This window comes from Microcaecilia unicolor, chromosome 1 (genome assembly GCF_901765095.1).
Source record: "Microcaecilia unicolor chromosome 1, aMicUni1.1, whole genome shotgun sequence".
NCBI lineage: Eukaryota > Metazoa > Chordata > Amphibia > Gymnophiona > Siphonopidae > Microcaecilia > Microcaecilia unicolor.
This window is the reverse complement of record NC_044031.1, coordinates 146,325,951-146,350,996: the sequence shown is the minus strand read 5'-3', so window position 1 is coordinate 146,350,996 and position 25,046 is coordinate 146,325,951. Positions and strand designations below refer to the sequence as shown.

Here is a 25,046-nt window from a genome sequence, read left to right as displayed (position 1 = left end):
ATGTCATCAGTGATGTCATGCACACATGCGTGAATGGGGGGAGAGTTGAGGACCAATGGTTTTGGGGGGTTTCCAGGCCTGTTTTAGCCCTGTGCCACCAATACAATTTATTAAAATATATAAATTAAAGTCGGGCTAGCTGAATAGAAGCCCCAAAGAGAGAGGCAGAGTTTGGGTTGTGATCTGCACAATTGCACAATCGTGCATATGTGGGGAAAGCCCATATTTTAGGTAAATTAACCCCATTTGACTGCTGGGAAGTGTTGGGGTGGGGTTTGGTGCCCAGAACTAGCCCCGATGCTGAGCATGCTCAATAGAGTCAGTGGAGACCTGCACTAACACCTGTAAAATAAAACAAATATTTAAAGTGTTATAACGTCTTGCCAAAAGTTTAAAAATTAAAAAAAATGAGGTGTGCAGATCTGGGAATGGTGTGCTATGATCCTTGTTAAGCCAATTTTAAATATAAAATGTTGCAATTTGATATACACCCATTAGGGGTTATTTGGGGTTGAAAAAATTCAAATTTTCATATGGTTTGATTCATATGGTTTTAAAGCAAAAACAAAAGTTTTAAATATTAGTTTTAAAAATAGAGTATAGATTTTTAATGAGGTTTGAACTGTTTGAAAGCTTGATGATGATTGGCTTCACAAGTCAAGAAGGAGACTTATCAAAAACAGCCTTGGGAGGAGAGCAACAGAAGACATCAAAGAGTGAGGAGGTGCTACTCTAGATGTTTGTGTGGAAAAGTATCTGTGAGAAATAAATATGAAATTTGAGAATAAAGAATTGTTTCAATGGGAAATGATTGTGGATAACTGAGAATTTTTTAGTAAGATTTATTATTGAGAGGAGAGTTTAACCTTAATACTTCTCTGAAAAGAGAATTCATAGATGTTCTTATTAACTAGTAAAAATATTTAAGGAAATATAGCTGAGAAGAATTTAGCCCAAAGTTTGGGTAATTAACAGAATTTCTTTTTTTAATTTATAATTTTTCAAAATAATTTTAAATATCCAAATAGTATCACAATACCAGGATCTAATAGAAACTGAGAAAAATACAGGAACTTAATACTAATTTAAGAATAAATTCTTTTTTTTTTTGTCCACAACAAAAAGTAACTGCATCCAAAATAAAGGGAATAAAACAAAAAGGAAAAATGATTAAATAATTATAGGAGATGCGTCCCTCCCACTAAAAGAATATTTCTGACATATAATTTCTGTTGTTGCTGAAGGAGTAAAAAGGTACTCTGAGAGTTTCAGAGAAATAATAATTTGAACTGATGTAGGGCCTCTTTATGAAGCTGCACTAGCAGTTCCCACGTAGCAATGCTGACGAAGCCCATTCAAGTGATTGGGCTTTGTTAGCATTGCCGCACCGGGGACCAGTAGCGCGGTTTGATAAAAGAGGCCCATAGTATTATTCCTGATAAAAATATATTATTTTCAGCTAAAAACAAGTGAAGCTGAAAGAGGACAAAAGCAAATTTTGAAATAAGATAGAATTATAGAATTATCTTGTCACAGTAGACTCTCAGTCTGAATCTGCCTAGGGTTTATAAAGAAACATAGTAACATAGTAACATAGTAGATGACGGCAGAAAAAGACCTGCACGGTCCATCCAGTCTGCCCAACAAGATAAACTCATATGTGCTAGTTTTTTGTGTATACCTTACCTTGATTTGTACCTGTCTTTTTCAGGGCACAGACCGTATAAGTCCGCCCAGTACTATCCCCGCCTCCCAACCACCAGCCCCGCCTCCCACCACCGGCTCTGGCACAGACCGTATAAGTCTACCCAGCACTATCCCCGCCTCCCAACCACCAGCCCTGGCACAAGAAAACCCTTGAATATTTAAAAGAAGATTTGATTGAGTTTTATCTCTCTTAAGGCCCTTTTATAAAGCAGCGGTAGAGTTACCGCTGCTTTGTAGTGCACCAATCCATCACTATCGCCAGCTTACCCTGGGAGCTTGTGGTACTGCCGCCCCCACTGCACACCATTTCTGGCGCCATTTACTTTTTTCTGCATGAGGCTTACCGCCAGGTTAGCGTGGGAACCCCTACCATCTCCTAAATAGGAGGCAGTAAGGGCTCCCCCAGGAAATGGCCGCACATCTAGTATATACTTACAGCACAGCCATTTCCTTTTTTCACAATCCCGCTGCGGTAAAAGGGGCCTCGGCGAGTGGCAAATCCACATGCCGAGGACATCACAGGGCCCCTTTTACTGCAGCTTAGTAAAAGTGCCCCTTAGCCTCCTGTATAAGTTATGATTTTGATTGAGTGTGTGAGGGAGTGTCATCACTGAATAAATCTGCAGTAAGAGGTCCAGCTCTCCTTTTAGATAGAATAAGGAAAGTTAAACAAGTTCAGTCAGGAATTAAAGACAGGCTAAATTGAAATTATTAAGATTTTACAATAGATCCCTGATATAGGCAGGCTTCCATTTTAGAGCTGCACACATACAGGGAGCCAGACTCTCTCCTTTCATTTTTATTTCAAAATAATGACAGGGAGATGATAAAGTCACAAATTAAAATTACAAGACAGATGAAGCAAAGGACTAAAGAAAGCTTGAAGAACAGATATGTACTGAAAGAAGAACCTGGGAGACATTTAAAGCATTAGAGAGACTGAACCCCCTGTTTACTAAGCTGTGCTAGTGGCTGTCACGTGGCAATGCCAACACTGCCCATTCAAAGTGAATGGGCTGTATCGGCATTAGCACACCACCAACCACTAGTATGGCTTAGTAAACAGGGTGTGAGCTATTCAAAAATTTAACACATGCTTACCTGAAGAAGTAGCTTTGCTTTTGTTACATTTGTACCCTCCGCTTTCCCACTCATGGCAGGCTCAATGCGGCTTACATATTGTAAACAGGTACTTATTTGTACCTGGGGCAATGGAGAGTGAAGTGACTTGCCCAGAGTCACAAGGAGCTGCCTGTGCCTGAAGTGGGAATTGAACTCAGTTCTTCAAGACCAAAGTCCACCACCCTAACCACTAGGCCACTCCTCCACTCTCCAAAGGTGCTGATTCAAACAGATATTATTATTCAGAAGGCAAACAGTTCTTTAATAATTTAATTTAAATTGGAACTGGAAAGTAAAAGTTAATACTTATATGAAAAATTGATGTTTAATCTTATATGAGAGTTCTATTGTACACACACTTAGAAATAGTTCTAGTTGGATAGATAAAAACTGGATCCAGTATAGGAAAAGAAAGATTTAAATGTTAAGTATATTTTTAAAAAGATTTTATGGTAAAATTTTAACCTGCTACAGGCCACCTTATATAAACCAGAAAAAAATAAAAGAAAATCAGAATTAATATCCAAGGGCACTATGACAGTACTCCACAATTTAGAGGATCCAAGTTATAATTCAGGGGAAGTTGAGTCAGTAAGAAACTAAAAATAAATAAACAAAAGAGTAGGTTTATAAATCCTCCAACATTAGAGTCCTTCATAAACAGCAAGATAAACTCTATACTGGGCAGTACCAAATAAACTCTGAGAATTAAGGAAAAAACAGGGCCCTTTTACTAAGCCGCTTAAGCGTCTACGTGTGCCCAACTCGCACCAAAATGGAGTTACCGCCTGCCTACTGCTTGGTTCTTATGGTAATTTCATTTTTGGCGCATGTCTGATACGCACATCTGAAAAATATTTTTTATTTTTGGGCACACATAGCGAACAAGCGTGAAGTGACATTTGGTGCACGTAGGTCATTACCGCCCAGTTACTGCATGAGTCTTTACCACTAGGTCAATGGCTTTCGGTAAGGTCTCAGACCCAAAATGGACGAGCAGCAATTTTCATTTTGCCGCACGTCCATTTTCTGCAACGAAAAAAAGGCATTTTTTACAGGCGCACTGAAAAATGGATCAGCGCACGCCCAAAACCTGCTCCTACACTACCGCAAGCCATTTTTTAGTGCACCTTTGTAAAAGGATCCCTGTGTAATTGGATCAAAGAAATGATAATTCCTGTCTCTCAGCTGCACAATGCATTTGCATGGAAAGCACAGCTTGAAATAAGCACCCAATATCTCAACCTCTTGATGCATTGTTAGAAATTTCTTATCCCTTTACTGTGTCCACTGTAAGAATTCTGGGAAAATTTGAGTGTTCTCTCTGAAAAAATTCACTGAAGCCATCTTAAAATAAAGTCTCGGTAATGTTTCTTTGTCTTGGAGAAATACAAAGGAAACCAATAATACAGATCTGTAAGAAATCTCATCCCCAGATCTTTCCAAAAGAGCAGATGTGTCCAAATTATCCTCAGAGACTTCATTTGGCTTTTGAGCTGAATCCTGTTCCAAATTGTGGGGCATGATAATATGATATACCCTCTGAAGTGGGGATAAGCAAGTATCAGTATACTTAAAGATTTCTTTCAAAAATTTATAGAACATATACTTAGAGACCGTTAGCTGTAGATGATTGTGTTTTTAAATGTCTAATTGCTTTTGCATTACTCAGAGAAAAAGTAATAAATGAAGAACACACATTATAAAGTGCTTCTAGAGCTGATCAGATAGAGTCTAGTGTGATCTCAGTTGGTTTATGCCATTGATTCTCAAACTTGTCCTAGGGAACCCTCAGCCAATCAGGTTTTCAGGATATCCACATGAGATCGAATTGTATATACAGCCACCTTGGTATGCAAATCTATCTCATGCATGGACATCCTGAAAATCTGTCTATCTGGGTTTACCCCATGACAGGTTTGGGAATCACTGGTTTCTGCAAAGGCTGTAATGTTAAAGTACATAAATCCAGTTCATCCTTAGGCGTTTGAAAAGCTGCTGCACCAGCATTGCTTGAGACTCGGTTCCAACACTGGTTCCAAATTAACCTACTTACTCACCTCCGGTATTGGTGTCACTTCAACACCTGACGCAGATGAATCTTGCATTGGCATGAGCTGCAAGGACACCTGCCCCTCCTCTGCAGGATCAAGATGCGACTTATTGCTGCTTCTCTCTGCACACCATCACCAGAGCCTCGCAGCATTGAGAGGGTATAGGGGCCTGTAGACTAAGCAAGAACTTGCCCTCCAGCTTGGGGTTCTATTCCGCCCTAAGGACAGCAGAAACACCAGTTGAATGGATATATTTGTGTAGATGGAAAAGCTGGTTTGCTGCATGAAAGGGACTCCTACTTTTAGAGGAGAGAATCCTTTGACTTGCCCTTCTTCTTAGGCATGCTCAAGTAAGCAGGAAATAGTTCATCAAAGAACTTTAAACAATAAAGCTCAGAGCTCCAGCATGTGCAGTCTTATTCAAAGCTTGGTCCTGTTTATCCTGATGCAGCTGTGACTTTGCTGTTCATTATTTTCTGGAAACAGAGATAAGTTTTTGAAATTTGGTAAAAAAAAATTTTTTTCAAAATCTTTGATATATTTCTTGTCATACACAAACAACGGGAAGGTTTTTTTTTAGCCAATGAAGTTATTACCCATTGAAGTCTAATTGTCTATAGTACATTTTAGACTGGGTTCTGAGGCTTTTTCCTTCCCAACTAACTTGTCAGTGAATAGTGCTGCACTCTGTCCTTCATCACTGATTTTTAAATACCTCAGTGGCATAAACAAAAACAGGAGGCAAACCTCTTTCAATTGAAAAGAGGCTCTGCGATGAGGAAACAAGTGGAGGAGTGGCCTAGTGGTTAGAGTGGTGGACTTTGGTCCTGGTGAACTGGGTTCGATTCCCACTGCAGGCACAGGCAGCTCCTTGTGACTCTGGGCAAGTCACTTAACCCTCCATTGCCCCAGGTACAAATAAGTACCTAAGCTGTATTGAGCCTGCCATGAGTGGGAAAGTACGGGGTACAAATAAAAAAAAAAAAAAAAAAAAAGGTGAAAGGGGACAGATGCAGGAGTAACCTAAGGAAATACATCTTCATAGAAAGGGTGGTGAATGCATGGAATGGCCTCCAGGTGGGGGTGGTGAAGACAAAAACTGTAGCTGAATTCAAGAGCTTGGGACAAGTACATAGAATTTCTAAGGGAGAGGAATGGATAGTAGATGGCAAGGATGGGCAAACTAGATAGGCCATATGATCTTTATCTGCCTTCATGTATCTATTCAGTGTGCTGCAGGCCTATAGAACGTCAGTGTGCCAAGGCCGATGTGGCACTCCCCCTCCCCCCCCCCTTTGCAGGTTTGTTCACCTCTCCTGCATTCAATCCCTCCTCAGTATCATGTTCCCTACCAGTTCTTCCTCCGAGTCAAGTACTCCTTCCAATCCCCCCATGTCAAGTAGCTTTCTGATTGCCTATCCATTCCACTCCCCCCTCCTTGAATCAAGGACTCCTTCTGATTCCCCTCCAATGTTATGTTCCCCTTCCCCTTCCAGTCCCCCCCCCCCTGAGTCAAGTATTCCTTCCAATCCTCTCCCAGTGTCAAGTTCCCTTTCCAACCCCTCACCTCTCAAATAACTCCACTTACCCCAAGGCCCATCCTCCCCTCACCATCCAATTCATCCAGGATATATCTGAAGGTCTCCCTGGTGGTTTAGTGGTTCCCATATGGTAACTAAGGTCCTCTGCTATTGCCCAAGATTGAGCCTGCATACAAAATGGCTGCCATGACCACTAGGGCCTAGGAGGAGCTGCAGGTTTTCGTAATGGAACCTCAAATAGTGCAAATTATGAAGCCTGATTGTGATCACACTAGAGTGGAAAATTATAGGCCTATTTCCCATATTAATGTGTATTTTTAAGATTTATATGCAAATATTGCCAACAAGGCATACTGCTTTTCTATATTATACATAATGATCAGAGTGGGTTTACACCAAGGAGGTTAGTGTCGGATAATTCACATGATTTTTGGAATATTATATCATTGACTCATATGTTGCCCGACCCTTTTGTTGCCTTATTAGTAGATGCTAAAAAGGTATTTGATAGAATTGAATGGAGTTATTTCTTTATGTTTTATGGTTAGAGTGTTGTAGTGGTTTGAGTTGGGTTCACAGTACATAAATATGATTCACTTTATATATTGAACTAGGTCTCTCAGGGGTAGAGCTGGGATACAGCCTCTGGATCTTACACATCTTCCTGAGAAATGTAAAACTGCAATAACCTTTTGCGCCTCTTGGTCCCTTTTCATGAGCCTGCTCCCAACAGGTACTCCAGGTTAGACCTCTGGCAAACTTGCCAGTTTTCTCCTACTGGGGGTTTGGCTGATGAGCCCCCTTGTGGGCTCCTAGAGTCCTACTCCTCTTACATGTACTTTTGTAGAGGGAAGAACAGGAATACCTCAAAGACAGAGACCTTCCAAAGCTAGAGGAAGATCCACCTTGACCAATTAAGGTCAGGTGGGCCCAACCTTCATTACCTCACACTGCATGGCAAGGTCAAACTAGAAGCAGGAACTCCAGAACCTTCCTCTCTTTCACAAATAGGGGAAGATTTGGTGGCTCAGCTATAGCTAGAAAGAAGTGAATGGAAAACTAGAGACAGACTAGAGTCAACACTATGTCATTATAAATTATGCAGGTTAGATGGTCATCATATTATACAGGGGTAATACTGAGCATACAGTGATCAGCATTTTTTGAAATGTCAGCCACTACAAGTAAAAAAAAAAAAATCTGGATATTTAGCAGCAGTGTCCGGATAGTGGCTGCTACTGAATGTCCGAAGATTGCAATGAGCACTGTAGCTTTTCAAATGTTTGGCTCTATCCAGATTGCCAATTTGCATACACTAGGATAGCTTTTTATCTGTCCTCTGCGGATACTTATCCAGATAGTGGTGTTGAATATTGCCAATATCCAGACAAGTGACAGCAAATCTCCAGCTCTGCCCACCTACCAGCCCTCCACTATCTGGTGAATCCAGGGACCACCCTGGATAAGTCCCAGTAAGCCCCCATATGTTGAGCTCACTAAGACTTATCTGAATAGAAGGTTCTGCCAACTGGATAAGCCTTTTGAATACCAGCCAATATGTTTTATGGTTTCCCTTCTGCAGTCCATATTTCTCCTCTCATGTCCCCACCAAACACCATAAATCACATAGGGGCTCTTTTATTAAGGCGTGTAGGTGCCTCACACGTCCAACACGTGTCAAATTAGAACTACAGCCCGGCTACCATGTGCCCTGGGCAGTAATTCTATTTTTGATGCATGTCCAAAACGCTTGGCAGAAAATATTTTCTATTTTCTACTGTGGCACTAACCTGGTGGTAATCGGCAGTCTATGTGCGCTAATGATTACTGCCTTTTTAACACATGAGACCTTACCACTGTCAATGGGTGGTGGTAAGGTTTCAGATCTAAAATGGATGCGCGCTCATTATAATTTTCCTGCACGTCCATTTTTGTCCACTAAAAAAAGACCTTTTTTGCAGGCGCGCTGAAAAATGGACCTACATACATCCAATACATGCACCTAAACCAGTGTAGGCCATTTTTCAGCGCACCTATGTAAAAGGGCCCCATAGTGGATGAACGTAAAAATCCCACGGAAAAACACCAGGAGACACAGTAGTGGGAAACCGAAGGAGACTCAGTAAACAATGGGACTTGAAATAAAACAGTACTTTAATTACACATAAAACAATCCTTGAGATATACTAAACACTCTTCTTTGCATGCTGTTAAATAAAAGACTCAACACGGCACCGTGTTTATTATTATTAGCATTTGTATAGCGCTACCAGACGCACGCAGTGCTGAACACCTGACACAGAGAGACAATCCCTGCTCAATAGAGCTTACAATCTAAAAATACAGACAATCAAAACTATTAAGGGTGAGGGAAGTACTGGGTGAGAAGGAACAAGGGGAGGGCAATTGAGTAGTGGCTAGGAGCCAAAGGCAGTGGTGAAAAGGTGGGTTTTCAGCATAGATTTGAAAACAGGTAGAGATGGAGCTAGACGTACAGGCTCAGGAAGTCTATTCCAGGCATAAGGTGCAGCGAGGGAAAAGGAACGTAGCCTGGAGTTAGCAGTGGAGGAGTGCCTGCTTCAGGAGACTACAATAAAGTATATATTCAAAAATGGATGTAAATAAACAATTAAAAATGTGAACATAGTCACAAATACACTAAAAAAGATCTAGTGTACATCTTCTTAACAGTTTATCTCTTGTATTTTATTCTTTGTTATTTATGAACATAAGAACAGTTCTTAGGCTCATGTATCTCAAGGAGCATAAAATACAAGAGATAAACCACATCAGACCACTTAAATGCCCTTTCCCACATGCTATGGCCATTTTTAGTGAAGCAATGAAATGGTCAGTTTTTGAATTTTTGTATTAATGGCCATGTGCCATTAGCCCATGATTCCTTATCACCAGGAGCATAGCCAGTATGGAGCCACGGGGGTCTGGGCCCCCATAGATTTGCCCTTGGACCCCCCTGCCAATGACCCTCCCTCCCGCTGCTGCCTACCTTTGCTGGCGAGGGACCCCAACCCCTGCCAGCCGAGCCGAGGTCCTCTTCTTCCCAATCCCGCACAAGGCTTCGTTCTAGTCTGATGTCCTGCACGAAGCATTGCATGGGATTGGGAAGAAGAGGACCTCGGCTCGGCTCACCTGGCAGGGGTTGGAGTCCCCCGCCAGCAAAAGTAGGCGGCGGGAGGGGGTCGTCGGCAATGGCGGGAGGAGGTCAAAGTTGGTGGCGGGGGTTCAGCAATGGCAGGGGGGTCAAAGTTGGTGGCGGGGGGTAGCAATGGTGGGGGGGTCGGCGGCGCCGGGGGAGCTAAAATGTGCCCCCTCACCTCGGGTTCTGGACCCCCCTTTCCGCAGAAGTCTGGCTATGCCTCTGCTTATCGCCACCTATTTTATAGGTGGTAAAGGCTCATGCACTAATCACACATTAATCAGCATGCAGCAATGTAGCTGTGCTAACTGTTTACTGTAGCTACATCCACTCTCTGCCCCCAGACATACCCCTTCCATAAGGCGCATTCTAACCTGGAATTTACTACATGGTGCTTCAGTGTGCCCTGTGGTAAGCCCTTTTAACCTATGGATATTCACAATGAATATTCATCAAAGAGATTTGCATACAGTGGAGACGGTGCATGCAAATCTCTCTCATGAATATTCATTGTGGATATCCTGATAATCTGACTGGCTGGTGTGCCTCCAGGACTAGATTTGGGAACCACTGTGCTAGTGCTTACTGCAGCTTAATAAAAGGACTCCATTGTGACTTAGGAAGAATCATCTTGTTTCCAAATCTGCAGTTTAGCCTAAGTTCTTGGGGGGGGGGGGGGGGGGGGGGGGGGGTTCTGTAAGCTTCTACAGATGTATCTTCTTACCCTACAAGATCTCTAAAAAGTATTAGGAAAACATGTTTCCTTCCTAGCTGAAGGAGATCCTGTTTACTATTCTGCTGTGAGTCTCCTCAAAATCTCCTTCCTGTGTAGGTTTACAAGCTCCCAGAAATAAAAGGGAACAAATACATTTTGATGACGTTTTTAGTATTTATGTTACCTTAGCCCAATATCTTTATTTTTTTCAAGATGTCCTAATGAAATTAGATAGATCTCATTGGAATTCCAAACCAATAGCCAGTCAATCTTCACAGGGGTGCAATGACCACATCTTTCCTTTGCTGTCTCAGGGCTTCTTTTGCTGTCTGTGATCCATCTTTGCTTTTGGCCTCTTCCTCTTATACTCATTTCTACAGCTTCAAATTATTACCCCCCCCCCCCCCCATATTAATTTCATTAATGGTACTTGTTGCTGTACTTTGTGTATTGGCTGACTGCTTAGTGACTCAGAAAGATCACTCTGCTATGTCAGAGTTGTCATCAGGTGAGGTTAGGTATCCTTCAAATCTCACATGGTTCAGTTCATCTTCTATCGTGTTCCAATTGTGCAAGCAAATTGCTTATGACTATGACCCACCCATAATCATTAGTTGAACTTTCAACAAGGCTTTTGTTTCTATCTCATGATTAGTAGACATTCATGCTAGCTGGACATCTGCACTGCCTTCCTATAAACTGCTATTTTGCAAGAGAACAGACAGAAAACAGGAAGAATGCTATGGCTGATTATAAAAAAAAGAAAAATGAAGAAGTGAATGTGAACAAAGAAGACAGAATTAAAACTTGCTTTAAGCCATACATTTCTTGCCAATGTATAATAATTGCTAACAATATCAAAAGCTACAAATTACCTCCCCCCACCAATTACCCACCAAAATAGTCTACTGACAATCTGGCTAAGGCCTTGAAGGTTCTCTTCCAAACTGCGTCCTCCCTGCAACTCGTTGGTAAGGAAAGGTATGGTAATGACAGATGTCTTCCATGCACCCTAAGTCTTAATGTACTAGCTCTGCATGGCATCTAAACTCAAGGATCCAGCATAGAGGATTATGTCAGCTTTAATCTTATGCACTTCTGTAGGCAGTACTTGCCCATCTGCCACAGGTAGATTTCTAAGCAATATTTTCACAGTTTAATGAATATACCCTATTGTGTAAAATTCCAGTAAGCACCCATTGAAATAAAAAAAAAATAGCACAAGAAATGAATGCAACCAAAGTTTCTACTTGAATAACTTAATTGTATAAAATATTGTTCTTGTTCCCATCTTGTTTACTACAACTTTTATGAATTGCTTGCACAAACAAAATATTTGTGTTAGTTACATCATAATAGATTACTGTTTGCACGCACATTGTGCTGCTCATTGTTGGAAGCATGCCAGTAAAACTCCATCCAAAATATAAATATAGTAGAAACAGCTGAAAAGTGCCTTTGGATATTTATCAGGAAGTTGAAAAGAGCTTTCTAAAGTCATACCTCCTGTATACTCTGGGGTCCCTTTTACAAAGCCATGGTAGGCTCTACACGCATGCAGCGCATACGCAAATGAGACTACCGCCAGACCAGCATGCCCTCTTGGTGGTAATTTCAGATTTGGTGTGCACCCATCATGTGTGGATGAATTATTTATATATATATATTTCCTCCTAAACGCGCCGCTTCTGGTGGTAATCGACACTTGGCGCATGCCGACTGGTCACCGCACATGTAGCATGTGAGCCTTTACCGCTAGATCAATGGGTGGCATTAAGGGCTCAGGCCACTTGAGAGTACTCCTGCAGGGCAGGTGGAAACTGATCTCAAGGGAAGACATCTTGAAATAGAAAAGTCTTCAATCCTAACTTTGGTTGTCCTAGGTTAACCAAGTAGTCATCTGGATACCGCTGCCGATAAGCAGCAAAGTACCCAGATAGGGACTGGCTCTGAACATCAAGATCTAATTTAGCCAGCAGAGACCAGCATTTAAAGAAATATTAGAACACAAGAATAGCCATACTTGGTCAAACCAATGGTCCATCCAGCTCAGTATTCTGTTTCCAACAGTGGCCAGGTCATAAGTGTCTGGCAGAAACCCAAATGGTAGTAACATTCCATGCTACCTATCCCAGGGCAAGCAGTTTCTTCCCCATGTCTGTCTCAATAGCAGACATGGACTTTTCCTTCAGGAACTTGTCCAAACCTTTTGTAAACCTAGATACACTAAGGGGCCCTTTTACTAAGATATGTAGGCCCCTACATGCGTACAACACACATCAAATTAGAACTATCGCCCGGCTACCACGTGCCCTGGGCAGTAATTCTAATTTTTCCGTGTGTCCAAAATGCGCGGCAAAAAATAATTTCTATTTTCTAGCACGTGGCGCTAACCAGGCAGTAATCGGCAGTATACATGTGCTGAGGATTACCACCTGGTTAATGCATGAGACCTTACCTCTTAGTCAGTGGGTGGCGATAAGGTCTTAGTCCCAAAATAGACGTGCACTGATTTTTATTTTACCGCACGTCATTTTAGACAGAAAAAGGCCTTTTCTTGCAGGTGTGCAGAAAAATGGACCTGCACGCATCCAATGCACCTGCCTACACCAGCGCAGGCCATTTTTCAGTGTGCCATAGTAAAAAGGCCCCTAACTGCTGCTACCACATCCTCTGGCAACGAGTTACAGAGCTTAACTATTCATTCAGTGAAAAATATTTCTTCCTGTTTGTTTCAAAGTATTTCCATGTGACTTTATTGAGTGTCATCTAGTCTTTGTATTTTTTGAGAGTAAAAAATCGATTCACTTCTACTTGTTCTACAACACTCAGGATTTTGTATGCTTCAATCATATCCCCACTCATCCGTCTCTTTTCCAGGCTGGCCGAATATTGTCCTCATTATAATAAGCAAATTATCAGGGTTAGGGCCAAGTTAGAGTATGTTAAAACAATGTCCCTTTATCAAAGTCCTCTGAAAAGTATACGAACATGCTCAGGGAGGTCTTACACCGTACATCAGAAAGCCTGCCGCATATTACTCCTATAGAAATATTACAGTGCAGTTGATGTGCAGCAGAAGTTATCAGTGATGCTTAGAATAGGAAAAGAGATCTAAGAGTGATGGGGCCAGATGGGATACACCCGAGGGTGCTTAAGGAACTTGGAAAAGTTCTGTTGGCTCTGTTGACGGACCTCTTCAATGCTTCCTTAGAAACTTGAGTGGTACCGGTGGACTGGAGAAGGGCAGATGTGGTTCCTTTGCACAAGAGTGGAAGTAAGGAGGAGGTTGGGAATTACAGACCTGTCAGTCTGACCTCGGTGATGAGTAAGCTAATGGAAACGCTTCTAAAGAGAATTGTGAGATTTCTTGAACTAAATGGAATGTGGGACCCGAGGCAGCATGGCTTCACTAGTGGCAGGTCGTGTCAGACGAATCTGACTGTCTTCTTCGACTAGGTGACCAAACAGTTGGATGTGGGAGGGGCGCTTGATGTGGTTTACTTGGATTTCAGCAAAGCCTTTGACACGGTTCCGCACAGACGACTGATAAATAAATTGAGTGCCCTCAGTATGGGACCTAGAGTAACTGATTGGTTTGAAAATTGATTGAATGATAGGAGACAGAGGGTAGTGGTAAATGGAGCTTGCTTTGAAGAAAAGGATGTCGTCAGTGGAGTACCGCAGGGATCGGTCCTATGGCCAGCTCTTTTTAATGTCTTTGTGAGCGATATTGCAGAAGGGATATCTGGTAAGGTCTGTCTCTTTGTGGATGATACTAAACTCTGCAACAGGGTAGACACTCTGGAGGGTGTGAATGACATGAGGAAGGACCTAGCGAAGCTGGAGGAATGGACCGATATTTGGCAACTAAGGTTTAATCCCAAAAAATGCAGGGTCATGCACTTGGGTCACAAGAATCCAAGGGAACGGTACAGTATAGGGGGTGAAGTGCTTCAGTGTACGAAGGAAGAGCGGGACTTGGGGGTGATTGTGTCTGATGACCTTAAAGCTTCCAAACAGGTAGAAAAAGTGACGGTCAAAGCCAGAAAGATGCTGGGGTGCATAAAGAGAGGCATGACCAGCAGGAAAAAGGAGGTGATAGTGCTGTTGTATAAGTCTCTAGTGAGGCCCCATTTGGAGTACTGCGTGCAGTTCTGGAGACCGCACCTACAGAAATATATAAACAGGATGGAGTCGGTCCAGAGGGCGGCTACAAAATTAGTAAGCAGTCTTTAACGCAAAAATTATAGGGACAGGTTTATGATCCTCAACATGTATATGCTGGAAGAGAAGAGGGAGAGAGGAGACATGATAGAGACATTTAAATATCTCAAGGGCATGTATGTACAGGAAGAGATGAAGGAGAGCTCTGGAATGAGGGGGCATATGACAAAGTTAAGAGGGAATAGGCATAGGAGTAATCTAAGGAATTACTATTTCACAGAAAGGGTGGTAGAGGCGTGGAATGGCCTCCCGGTGGAGGTTGTGGAGTCAAGGACTGTTCCAGAATTTAAAAAGGCATGGGATAAGCATGTGGGATCGCTTAGGAACAGGAAGAATTAGGGGTTACAGAGGATAGGCAGACTGGATGGGTCAAATGGCCTTTTTCTGCCGTCATGTTTCTATGTTTCTAAGAGTAATTCTCCTACACAAACTGAAAGTTTTCAGTCAGTGTGATAATGTAATAAGGAGTGGTGGTAAGCCAGCCGATATTCAGCTCGCAGCAGTGTTTTTTTAAAAGCTGACAGCTGCAGGCAGAATTAGGACTGGATATTCAGTGCCAGGATATGTCCAGGCAACAGCACTGAATATAAGGGTCTAATTGAGATGGCCCTGGCTGCCAGAGCTTGCACAGATCCTGGCCAATATTCAGCCAAGGCCCACATAAGACAGTTATGCAGTCCCCAGCTAAATATCGGCTGGGACCAACACAAAAATGGTTTGCAATTTCCCTCTGATCCCTTCCAATGAGGTCCATAGACCTCTCTCCACCCTCAAATGTGGCTCCCTCTCACAACCCCTCCCAGGTTCATAACCCTTCCCATCCCCACCCTCACCTACCAGTCAGGATAGGTCCTCCCTGACCTCCCCAGTGGTCCAGTGGAGTGATGGGGGCGGGAGCTAAGCCCGCTCGCTCCTGCCCCTAGTGTTTGCCTTAACAAAATGGCTGCCGTGACCTTTAGAGGCAGCCTAACAGTATTGAACATTAAAATATTTCTCTGCTTCTAAACTTTTAGAAAATTATTTGTGTTTTTAATTGACTTCAAGAATGATTTCAGTGGAATATATGACTGCATACTGATTCTGTTCACTTAATACTTCAAGGATTATTAATGACGTTGGAATTGAAGATGTTGGCAATCGTTGAAATGCTACTACCCATGGGTCTTTGAATATTAGGCAATGAAATATAAAAATAAGAGCTGAAGTATTTATTGTGTTGCCCTTTTCTGTTGACTTAAATGTCTAATTTGCACCTTTCAGCTTGCTAATTTATTTGAAATCTGAGTTACATTTTACAAGCAGATTCATAAAAGAATCATATGCATATGAATCATGTCAGCTATGATTTTGGCCTGGGGAAAAAAAACATCTCAGATATTAAAAATGCATGTGTAATTATCCCCTTAAGAAATTTCTAGCAAAGCTGCACACAAACTGAGATTTTCTAGGACTATACAGTTTACCAAAATTAACTGAATTTCCACTAGTGTTACACAAATACATATCATTGTTTTAGCAAAAAAGAGACAATTCAGCACTTCTGTAATGAGGTTGTGTCTTTTTTTATACTATCAGAATACTATGAGCATTGCAGAAAGCACTGAAAATATGACAGATAAGAGGACACACATTGAAAACAGGCACATTCCTTTCAAAACATGTATACCGAGTAGATTAAAAATAAATAAATATTTTACCTGCCCGGGGGGTTGGTAGACTCCCAGAAGGATGCTGGTTCCAGGTCAGGCCTGGGAAATCCGGGTCTGATTCAGGGCCTGTTCAGGCTGGCTAGACATCATTAGGACACATTTATGATCCAAAGAAGGTCTGGGAGTTGCCGAATTTTCAGATGCAGCAGGCGCATTTGACTGCTGTGGTGCACCAGGAGAGTGGCTGAATTAGAACCTGAAAACTGGAACTCCAGCACATGCATGGTTTTTCATGCATGTGCAGTTGTGCAATCGGAGCTCTGGTAGGCCCAAATTAAAGCTGGGGTCTCAATTTTTATCCTTGCCCAGCATACTCCACATTGGGTTTAGTCCTAAAGAGACTCCACTGGCAATGGGGGTCCATCTGGACCAAATCTCAGGATGGAGCAGCCAGTGGATCATCTGGATGTGGTTTAAAGTATGTCTTTGTAAGTGTTGTCTACCTGATTGTCTGTTGGTTGTAATCTGCTCGTGATGTTTAGATGTGTGGAATATAAATTGAATAAATATGTACCAAATAGAAACAATAGGCAATTGCTTGATTCTGGAGACATTCAGTACTACCATTAGTCATACTGAGAACAATTTTCATTTGCCCCTTAATTCTATAAAGTTGCCAATAATCTCATGCGTAAATGTGGGCTTGTGCCCAATTTGCTGTTCATGCAATTTAATTGAATAATGAGCCAATTAGTGCCAATAATTGGATTTTTTAATAAGCAATTGTTGTTGCTAATTGAAATCAGTTAAAATGTACTTGCATAAATTTAGGTGTGTGACCCAGATGTGAATTTTACACACATCCCATGCACAATTATAGAATAAGGAGGTTCCACGCATAAATTGAGGTGGGGGCATTTGCATCATATTTTCATTGGTACAAATAGATGCACCTAAATTTAGGCACTACCCCTGTGCTTAAGTGCTATTCTTTAGGCGTGGCTTATAGAATAGCGCTAAAGCATTTTTTTTCTGTGCTGATTTTTTAGGCGTGATTAACAGAATTAACCCCTACGTGGGAAGATACTAAGGGGCTCATTTTCGAAAAAGAAATGTCCAAAAAGTGTCATAAAGCAGCATTTGGACGAATTTCTTCTCAAAATGACCAAATTGGTATTTTTTAAACTTATTTTGCAGACATTTATCTATGCAATTCATCTGCAGTGTGTCCAAATCACAAGGGGGTGTTTTGAAGGCAGGGTTAGGGCACGCCTAACACTTGGACATTTTACAACCATAATGGAACAAAACCAAAACATCTAGGGCAAAAACGTCAATGTTTTGGTCTAGACCTATTTTTTTTAATGAACAAGATACAAAAAGGTGCCCTAAATGACCATATGACCACTGGAGGGATTCAAGGATGACCCCCTTTTACTCCTCCAGTGGTCACGGACCCCCTCCCACCCCCAAAAATGTGAATAAAAATAGTACTCACCAGCCTCTATGACAGCCTCAGATGTTGTAGCCAAGTCCATTAGAGCAGCATGCAGGTCCCTGGAGTATTCTAGTGGTAGGTGCAGTGCACTGCAGACGGCGGACCCAGGCCCATACCTCCCCCTACCTATTACACTTGTGGTGAAAACTGTGAGCCCTCCAAAACTCACTAGAAACCCACTGTATCCACATATAGGTGCCCCCCTTCACCCGTAAGGGATATTGTAGTGGTGTACAGTTGGAGGTAGTGGGTTTTGGAGGGCTCAGCAGACAACATAAGGGAGCAACAGTGAGATGTGTACCTGGAAGCACTTACATGAAGTCAACAGCAGTTCCTCTTAGGAATGTCTGGAGACCAGTCTGCTAAAAATGCTGGCCCCCACCTACATCCCAGTGGCTTGATTTTGTGCGTTTTTAACTTGTACGGGGTTTTTATTTTTTAATAACCTAAAAACATAAATGCACAAAGCACAAAACCTTGTTCGAGATGGTATTTAAAAAAAAAAAAAACAAGATAAGACATATCTCTTTTTTCAAAAATGGTTACATTTGCTATTCGAATTTGGGATGTGTATCACAAAATGACCCAAGTCCAACTTAGACGTCAAATCAAAATGCCCCTTTAAGCTGTGGTAAAAGTTTACATTTTGCTGCAGCTTAATGTACCATGGGAGTCAGTAACCTGCAGTAACTTTGCTGCAGCTTAATGTACCATGGGAGTCAGTAACCTGCAGTAACTTAGTACCACAGATTAGTAACTCTCGTGGTATACAACTTGCAATTAACCTCACAAGTTCCATTATTCTACTCTGTGGGAGCTTCAGGCCATTAACGTGCTCTAATGTGCTTGTGCCTATATGGGGGGGGGGGGGGGGCTTTATATTATTTATGTTAGGAAGGGTTTGAAAGACATTTTATTTTCTTGGGGTCCTTTTACTAAGGTGGGCTAACAGATTTAGCGTGCACTAATGATTAGCGTGCGCTAAATGATAAGATGTCCATAGGAATATAATGGGTGTCTTATCATTTAGCGTGCACTACTACTAATACTACTACTTATCATTTCTAAAGCGCTACTAGACATACACAGCGCTGTACACTTGAACATGAAGAGACAGTCCCTGCTCGACAGACCTTACAATCTAATTAGGACAGACAAACAGGACAAATAAAAGATAAGGGAATAATAAAGTGAGGATGATAAAATAAGGGTTCTGAACAAGTGAATAAGGGTTATGAGTTAAAAGCAGCATCAAAAAGGTGGGCTTTTAGCTTAGATTTGAAGACGGCCAGAGATGGAGCTTGACATACTGGCTCAGGAAGTTTATTCCAGGCATATGGTGCAGCAAGATAAAAGGAACGGGTCTCAAACAGGCAGGAAACAAACACAAGCTTGGCTAGAACAGGGTACAAGATACAGGGTCTCAAACTGGCAGGAAATACAGACTAGGGACACTAACTAAGAAACAAGGCTAAACAAGACAAGGCAGAAGTGCACTAAGCACAAACACCAACCTGGACCTTTGGCGTTGCAAAGGCAAAGGCAGAAAGTTTCCAGGTGGCTAATAAGCCCATCAGCAGCTGAGGCTCAGCTGCAGCAAGCTCAAGGCAGCTAAGGGTGAGGCTAGCTGCAAAATTCCAAGCAAGACTGGAGGGCTAAAATATCTGGACCGGACCGAAAAGAGAGTCTGGAACGTCTATGGCAGCCACCGGTTCTGGCCACCAGAGGGCGAGAGGAGCACAAACCAAGAAAAAGTCGCAATCATGACAGGAGTTAGCGGTGGAGGAGAAGGGTGCAGATAAGAGAGATTTACCCAGTGAACAGAGTTCCTGGGGAGGAATGTAGGGAGAGATGAGAGTGGAGAGGTACTGAGGAGCTGCAGAGTGAATGCACTTATAAGTCAATAAGAGGAGCTTGAACTGCATGTGGAAACAGATAGGAGCCAGTGAAGTGACTTGAGGAGAGGGCTAATATGAGCATACCGACATTGGCAGAATATTAGTCATGCAGCAGAATTTTGAACAGATTGAAATCTGGGTTTCTGTGTTTTTTCCAAAAATGCTAATAAAGATAATTACAAAAAAAAAAAAAGAAGAGGAGAGAGATGGCTAAGTGGGAGACCTGTGAGAAGCAAGTTGCAATAGTCTAAGCGAGAGGTGATAAGAGTGTGGATGAGGGTTTCTGGTAGTGTGCTCAGTAAAGGAAAGAGCGAATTTTGGTGATATTATAGAGAAAGAAACAACAGGTTTTAACAGTCTGCTGAATATGTGCAGAGAAGGAGAGGGAGGAGTCGAAGATGACCCCAAGGTTACAAGCTGATGAGACAGGAAGGATGAGAGTGTTATTCACAGAAATAGCGATTGTGTTAAGAGGATAAGTTGGTTTAGGTGGAAAGATAAGAATCTCAGTCTTGGTCATGTTTAGTTTCAGATAGCGGTGAGACAGCCAGGCAGCAATGTCAGACAGGCAGGCTGATACTTTGGCCTGGATTCCTGTTGAGATTTCTGGTGTGGAGAGGTAGATCTGGGAGTCATCAGCGTAAAGATGATACTGAAAACTATGGGATGAGATCAGAGTACCAAGGGAAGAAGTATAGATGGAGAAAAGAAGAGGTCCCAGGACAGATCCCTGAGGTACACCAACTGACAGTGGGATAGAAGTAGAGGAGGATCCACCAGAGTATACACTAAATGTACGCTGGGAGAGATAAGAAGATAACCAGGAAAGAACAGAGCCCTGAAATCCAAGTGAGGACAGCGTATCAAGGAGTAGGCTGTGATCAACAGTGTGAAAAGCAGCAGATAGACCGAGAAGGATGAGGATAGAATAGAGCCCTTTGGATCTGGCCAGGAACAGGTCATTGGAGACTTTAGCAAGTGCTGTTTCGGTTGAATGAAGGGGGCGAAAGCCAGATTAAAGTGGATCAAGAATAGCTTGAGATGAAAGAAAGTCAAGGCAATGACGGTAAACAGCACGTTCAAGTATCTTGGATAGGAAAGGGAGGAGGGAGATCGGGCGATAGTTGGAACACCCTAGTAGAAGACAGTATATGAAAGATCTGAACGGACATGAACCCCTGGTATTTCTGAGAGGTTTAGTCCTGAAGAGTCCTAAACTAGCAAGAAGTGAGCTTATATAAAAGGCAGGCAGTTTGGGGTACATATTGAGGAATCATCAGAGGCTCAGAACACAGGTCAAGGTAATTGAATAACTGGAACCAATTAGAAGACTGTTTGAAGAGGCAGAAAGATGAATCAGAAGTTAGAATGCATTGGGCTTAGTTCTCAATCCCTTGAGTGAAGTACGAGCTTTGATAGAAAAAAAATGCTATTATAGATTCCATTATGAAATTAGAGAACTGTCAGTATTTTGGGAAGCTGACAGGAGGTCATTCATCTAGCAGTTTAAATACCTGGGGAAGTAGTCTGTGCTGAGAGATAAGAAAGACAAGCTGGGAGAGATAACCTTATTACCACTGGAAATATACCATGGTATAAAGCTGTACCAGAGAAATATATGTTGGCTAAGAAAGTTACCATAAGCCCAGATAGATAGTATTGAAAGGCTGAAAGCCTATGGTCTGTCATATATAGAGGCAGGCAAGCATAGAGCTGCAATCAGCAATTGAGAAGCTGACAAAAAAGCCCCTAGGCTCAGGTTGCCAACTGGATCCTGATTCGCAGGAGAAGGTTGATCCAGTCCTGGGTTTGCCATTTTGCATGCAAGGACTTGTAGTGCTGATTTCCCCGTTGCATTCCCTAAGAAAAAGCAAGACTACAAGTCCCAGCATGCATTGGGGTAAACACTGTCCCGTGAATCTGGATCCAGTCGGCAGCCTTACCCTAGGTTGTAGTCCTTACAATGGAGCGTTAGAACAGCTGTGATTAGGGGAATTTGCATTCACTCTTAAAAATTGTGCTTTGGATTAAGTTGTACAAGGTTTTATATATAGTTGTTGCTACTTAGAAGCCTGTGTTGATGCATCCACTCGAAGTTGTAAATAAAAAATGAAAATAGTGCATCAGAGTCCTGCCTCATCTATGGAAAAGGGAAGTGACTACTGAGTTTCTGTTCTAGAGAGCTAAGTTAGAGGCACCAGAATGTGCAATGTGTAAATATGTTGTCCTATTGGAAAGATTTTGCATGTTTTCTGAAATCACATCACAGAAATCAAAACAAAAATAACATTTTTATTTATTTATTTAAGACAATGGGGCTTGATTTGGGTTTACAGCATAAGTCTGATAATTGAGAGGTTTTGCTTAATAGTTGAAGAGTTCAATTATTTTTTTATCATATAGTCAAGTGTTTTTCTTGTGTGTTGCTCTTATGATTATAGATGTAAATCACAGCCTGACTGAGCAGTAAATTTTTCATTAAATTTAATCGTGCCACCCTACTAGAAAGAAAGTCGGAGGTGTGTTAGACTCTTGATTAACTTTTTATACGTGAGGTGCTATCAAGATTCCTTGAGTGTTAACATCCTTGTTTGTTGTCTCCATTTCTTATTTGTTTAGTCTTATTGTTTCGTCCTAGTGTTTTATGGCTTACATTTTTTAATGGTTCCCTTGTCACTTATGTTCTTACTTAGTTGATGACTGCACTATAAAATCAGGTACTTCAAGCAGTTTTTCGAGAAATTATCAAACACAAATCTTTCAGAAAGGAAGAAACATCATTCTTGAGCATTTATTGAAGCTGAGTGATTTTATGATGCTTTTGTTTCCCAGCACAGCAAAACCTATTGAGCCTCAGATAGCAATACAAGCATGTAGTGAACATAAGGGAAATGGTACAAAGAACTAGTTTAGATGCAATAGAAAAGCACTACTTTCTAAATGAAATTAAAAGCAATAGGAGATAAACATTGTTTCTCCAAAGGTGAGTAAATCAGTCCAAGTGTCCCAGTACAACCAAAACAGTGCGTCTTCCAGTCAAACTGATGCAGTGGTCCTGATTCATCAAGGGTCATTTCCCAAAAGCACAACGTGGGAGCAAACATAAGAAAGCTTGGTATACTATGGGGTAAATTCTCAAAAAGGTCACCAAACGTTGAGGCACTGGGGTGATAAGCACTAAGGGTGAATTCTGTCACGGTGGTTCTGTGCAGAACTGCTGGTATAGCGTACTAGCGTAAGTATTCTATAACCCATGAGCATAACACCTAGGGATGCCCATGATTCACCCCTCCCGGGGTCATGCTACCCTTGCAGTCATGTGCTATGGAAATTGCATACCCAGTTTGTAGACTACCGACTAAGGTCAGTTATATGCCTAACTGCCAGTTAGCACCAATTAACACCAATAGTTGGTGATTATTGGCTGTTAAAGCCTACAGTATTATTATCTAATTAAACAATTAAGTTGATGAGTAACAAACCTTATTCTATAAATTGTGTACTCAATTTTGTATGCTGAGCATAAAATCAAGCGTCCAGCTTTATAGGATTTGGGGTCTGGAGTTCTGCAGACCTTACCTATCCCTCACTATTGAAAATGAAATAGTGAAACAGCAACCCCCCCCCCCCCCCCCCCCCCCCCTCCACAGCAGGACTGTAGATGAAGGACTTCTGCTCAGCTTAGAGGAAACAGTATTTGGGGGAATAAGCATTGTTTCAGAATTTTCTTTTAAATGTACATGTACTTATATCAAAATCCATTGATTAAATAATGATCTCTGTGAATTTACACAACCCAAATGCCCTTCAGTCAGTGGCAGATGCAGATTCTAAAGAGCCTCAAACTTAAACTATTGAATAGATTGAGCTTTATGAAACTACCAAACATTTTAAAAATAAAAATAATCATGGTAATATGCACAATTTATTTTTTTACATTTCTTGCCATCCTCTCAGGTTATATAGAGGAAGCGTGTATCATTCCATGCCCCTCTGACTGTAAACTCAGTGAATGGTCCAACTGGTCCCGCTGTAGTAAATCTTGTGGAAGTGGGGTGAAGGTTCGCTCTAAATGGCTTCGAGAGAAACCGTATAATGGTGGAAGGCCCTGCCCAAAACTGGATCATGTCAATCAGGTATATGTATTTGCATTAATCAATATGTTTATAGATATTTTAGGACTCATATTATTAAGCAGTGGTGGACTGACAGTGATCTGGGCCCCCAGGCACAAATGGTCATAGGACCCTAACCACCTATCAAAAATGGTTAAACTAGATGAAAGCTAGGGGAAAGTGGGCCCCTTACTACTGTGGGCCCTTGGGCACTGCCCTATTGTCTCAATGGTGAGTCCACCCCTGTTAATAAGCTACTTCAACAGCATCTAACCTTGCTGCACAACACATTCACCTGACTACTGTTATCTAAACAGGACAGTGGTGTTTTAGTATTCTTATAAATAAGAAGGGATCACTTCTTTTTTCTGGGGTAAACCCTTTGTCTCAGAATTGAACAATTCATCTTGTTGATTTCTTGTTACAGTTACTAATACAATATACATACATCTTTCCAATGTGTCTGTATTGAAGCATATACATACTGACCAATATTCAAAACTATTTAACCAACCAGGAGCCATTCCTGGCCAGCTAAATAGTGTTTTAGTGCCTAACTGCAGATACTCAGTGGGAGATAACCAGTTATCTCCCACTGAATATTCACGATTAGATGCTAGCCACTAATCTGCTATATGGTGCAACATAGCCGGGTTCAGTGTGGATTTTCAGCTCCAAACCAGCTATGTTTAGCTGTTAAAATAGGCCACATAAATAGCAGGCCTTTCTTTAACCGCTAAGCGCTTTCTCGGTTAGCGCTGAATATCAATTTAACTGGTTAAGTTGCTACTGTCAAAAGTGAAACCAGATATTCAATTCTGGTCATCGGATACGAGCCGGCACAGAATATCCAGTCTGAGTGCCAGCGTCCGACACATTGTTCCCTCTAAGCCAATGGTTTTCAACCCAGTCCTTTGGACACACTCAGGCAGTGGGGGGTTTCAGGATATCCCCATTGAAATGCAGTAACTGTGTTGGGTTTCATGGAGAGAAGATCAAAGTCCACTGGACTAACCACTAGGATACTCCTACACACATCAGAAAGTAAAACAATTTTCGGACACACGTAGCAGACGCGTGCCAAAAATGAAATTACTGCAAGAGCCATGCAGTAGCCGGGCAGTAACTCGGAATTGGCGTGCATTGGGCGCACGTAGGCGCTTACGCGGCTTAGTAAAAGGGCCCCTCAGTTGCTTCGGACAGGCATGTTCCCTGCAGTCCTGCAGAGCTTACCTCTCTTACTATTGAGCAGGGGATGGTGAAACAGCACCACCAACTCGCAAGAATGTAGGTGGAGGATGTCTGCTTAGCTTAGAGGGTACAGTGGTCGGGCAGTCACCATGCTGCCCAACGCCGGCTGAAT

At 41.9% G+C, this 25,046-nt stretch overlaps 1 protein-coding gene across 1 annotated transcript in view; it reads left to right on the top strand.

The window, feature by feature from the left end:
• THSD7A (thrombospondin type 1 domain containing 7A) overlaps positions 1-25,046 on the top strand; it is a 510,747-nt gene that overhangs the window by 368,571 nt on the left and 117,130 nt on the right. Inside the window, 1 exon segment of the mRNA XM_030201155.1 lies at positions 23,526-23,710. Coding sequence (XP_030057015.1) covers positions 23,526-23,710 — 185 coding nt within the window.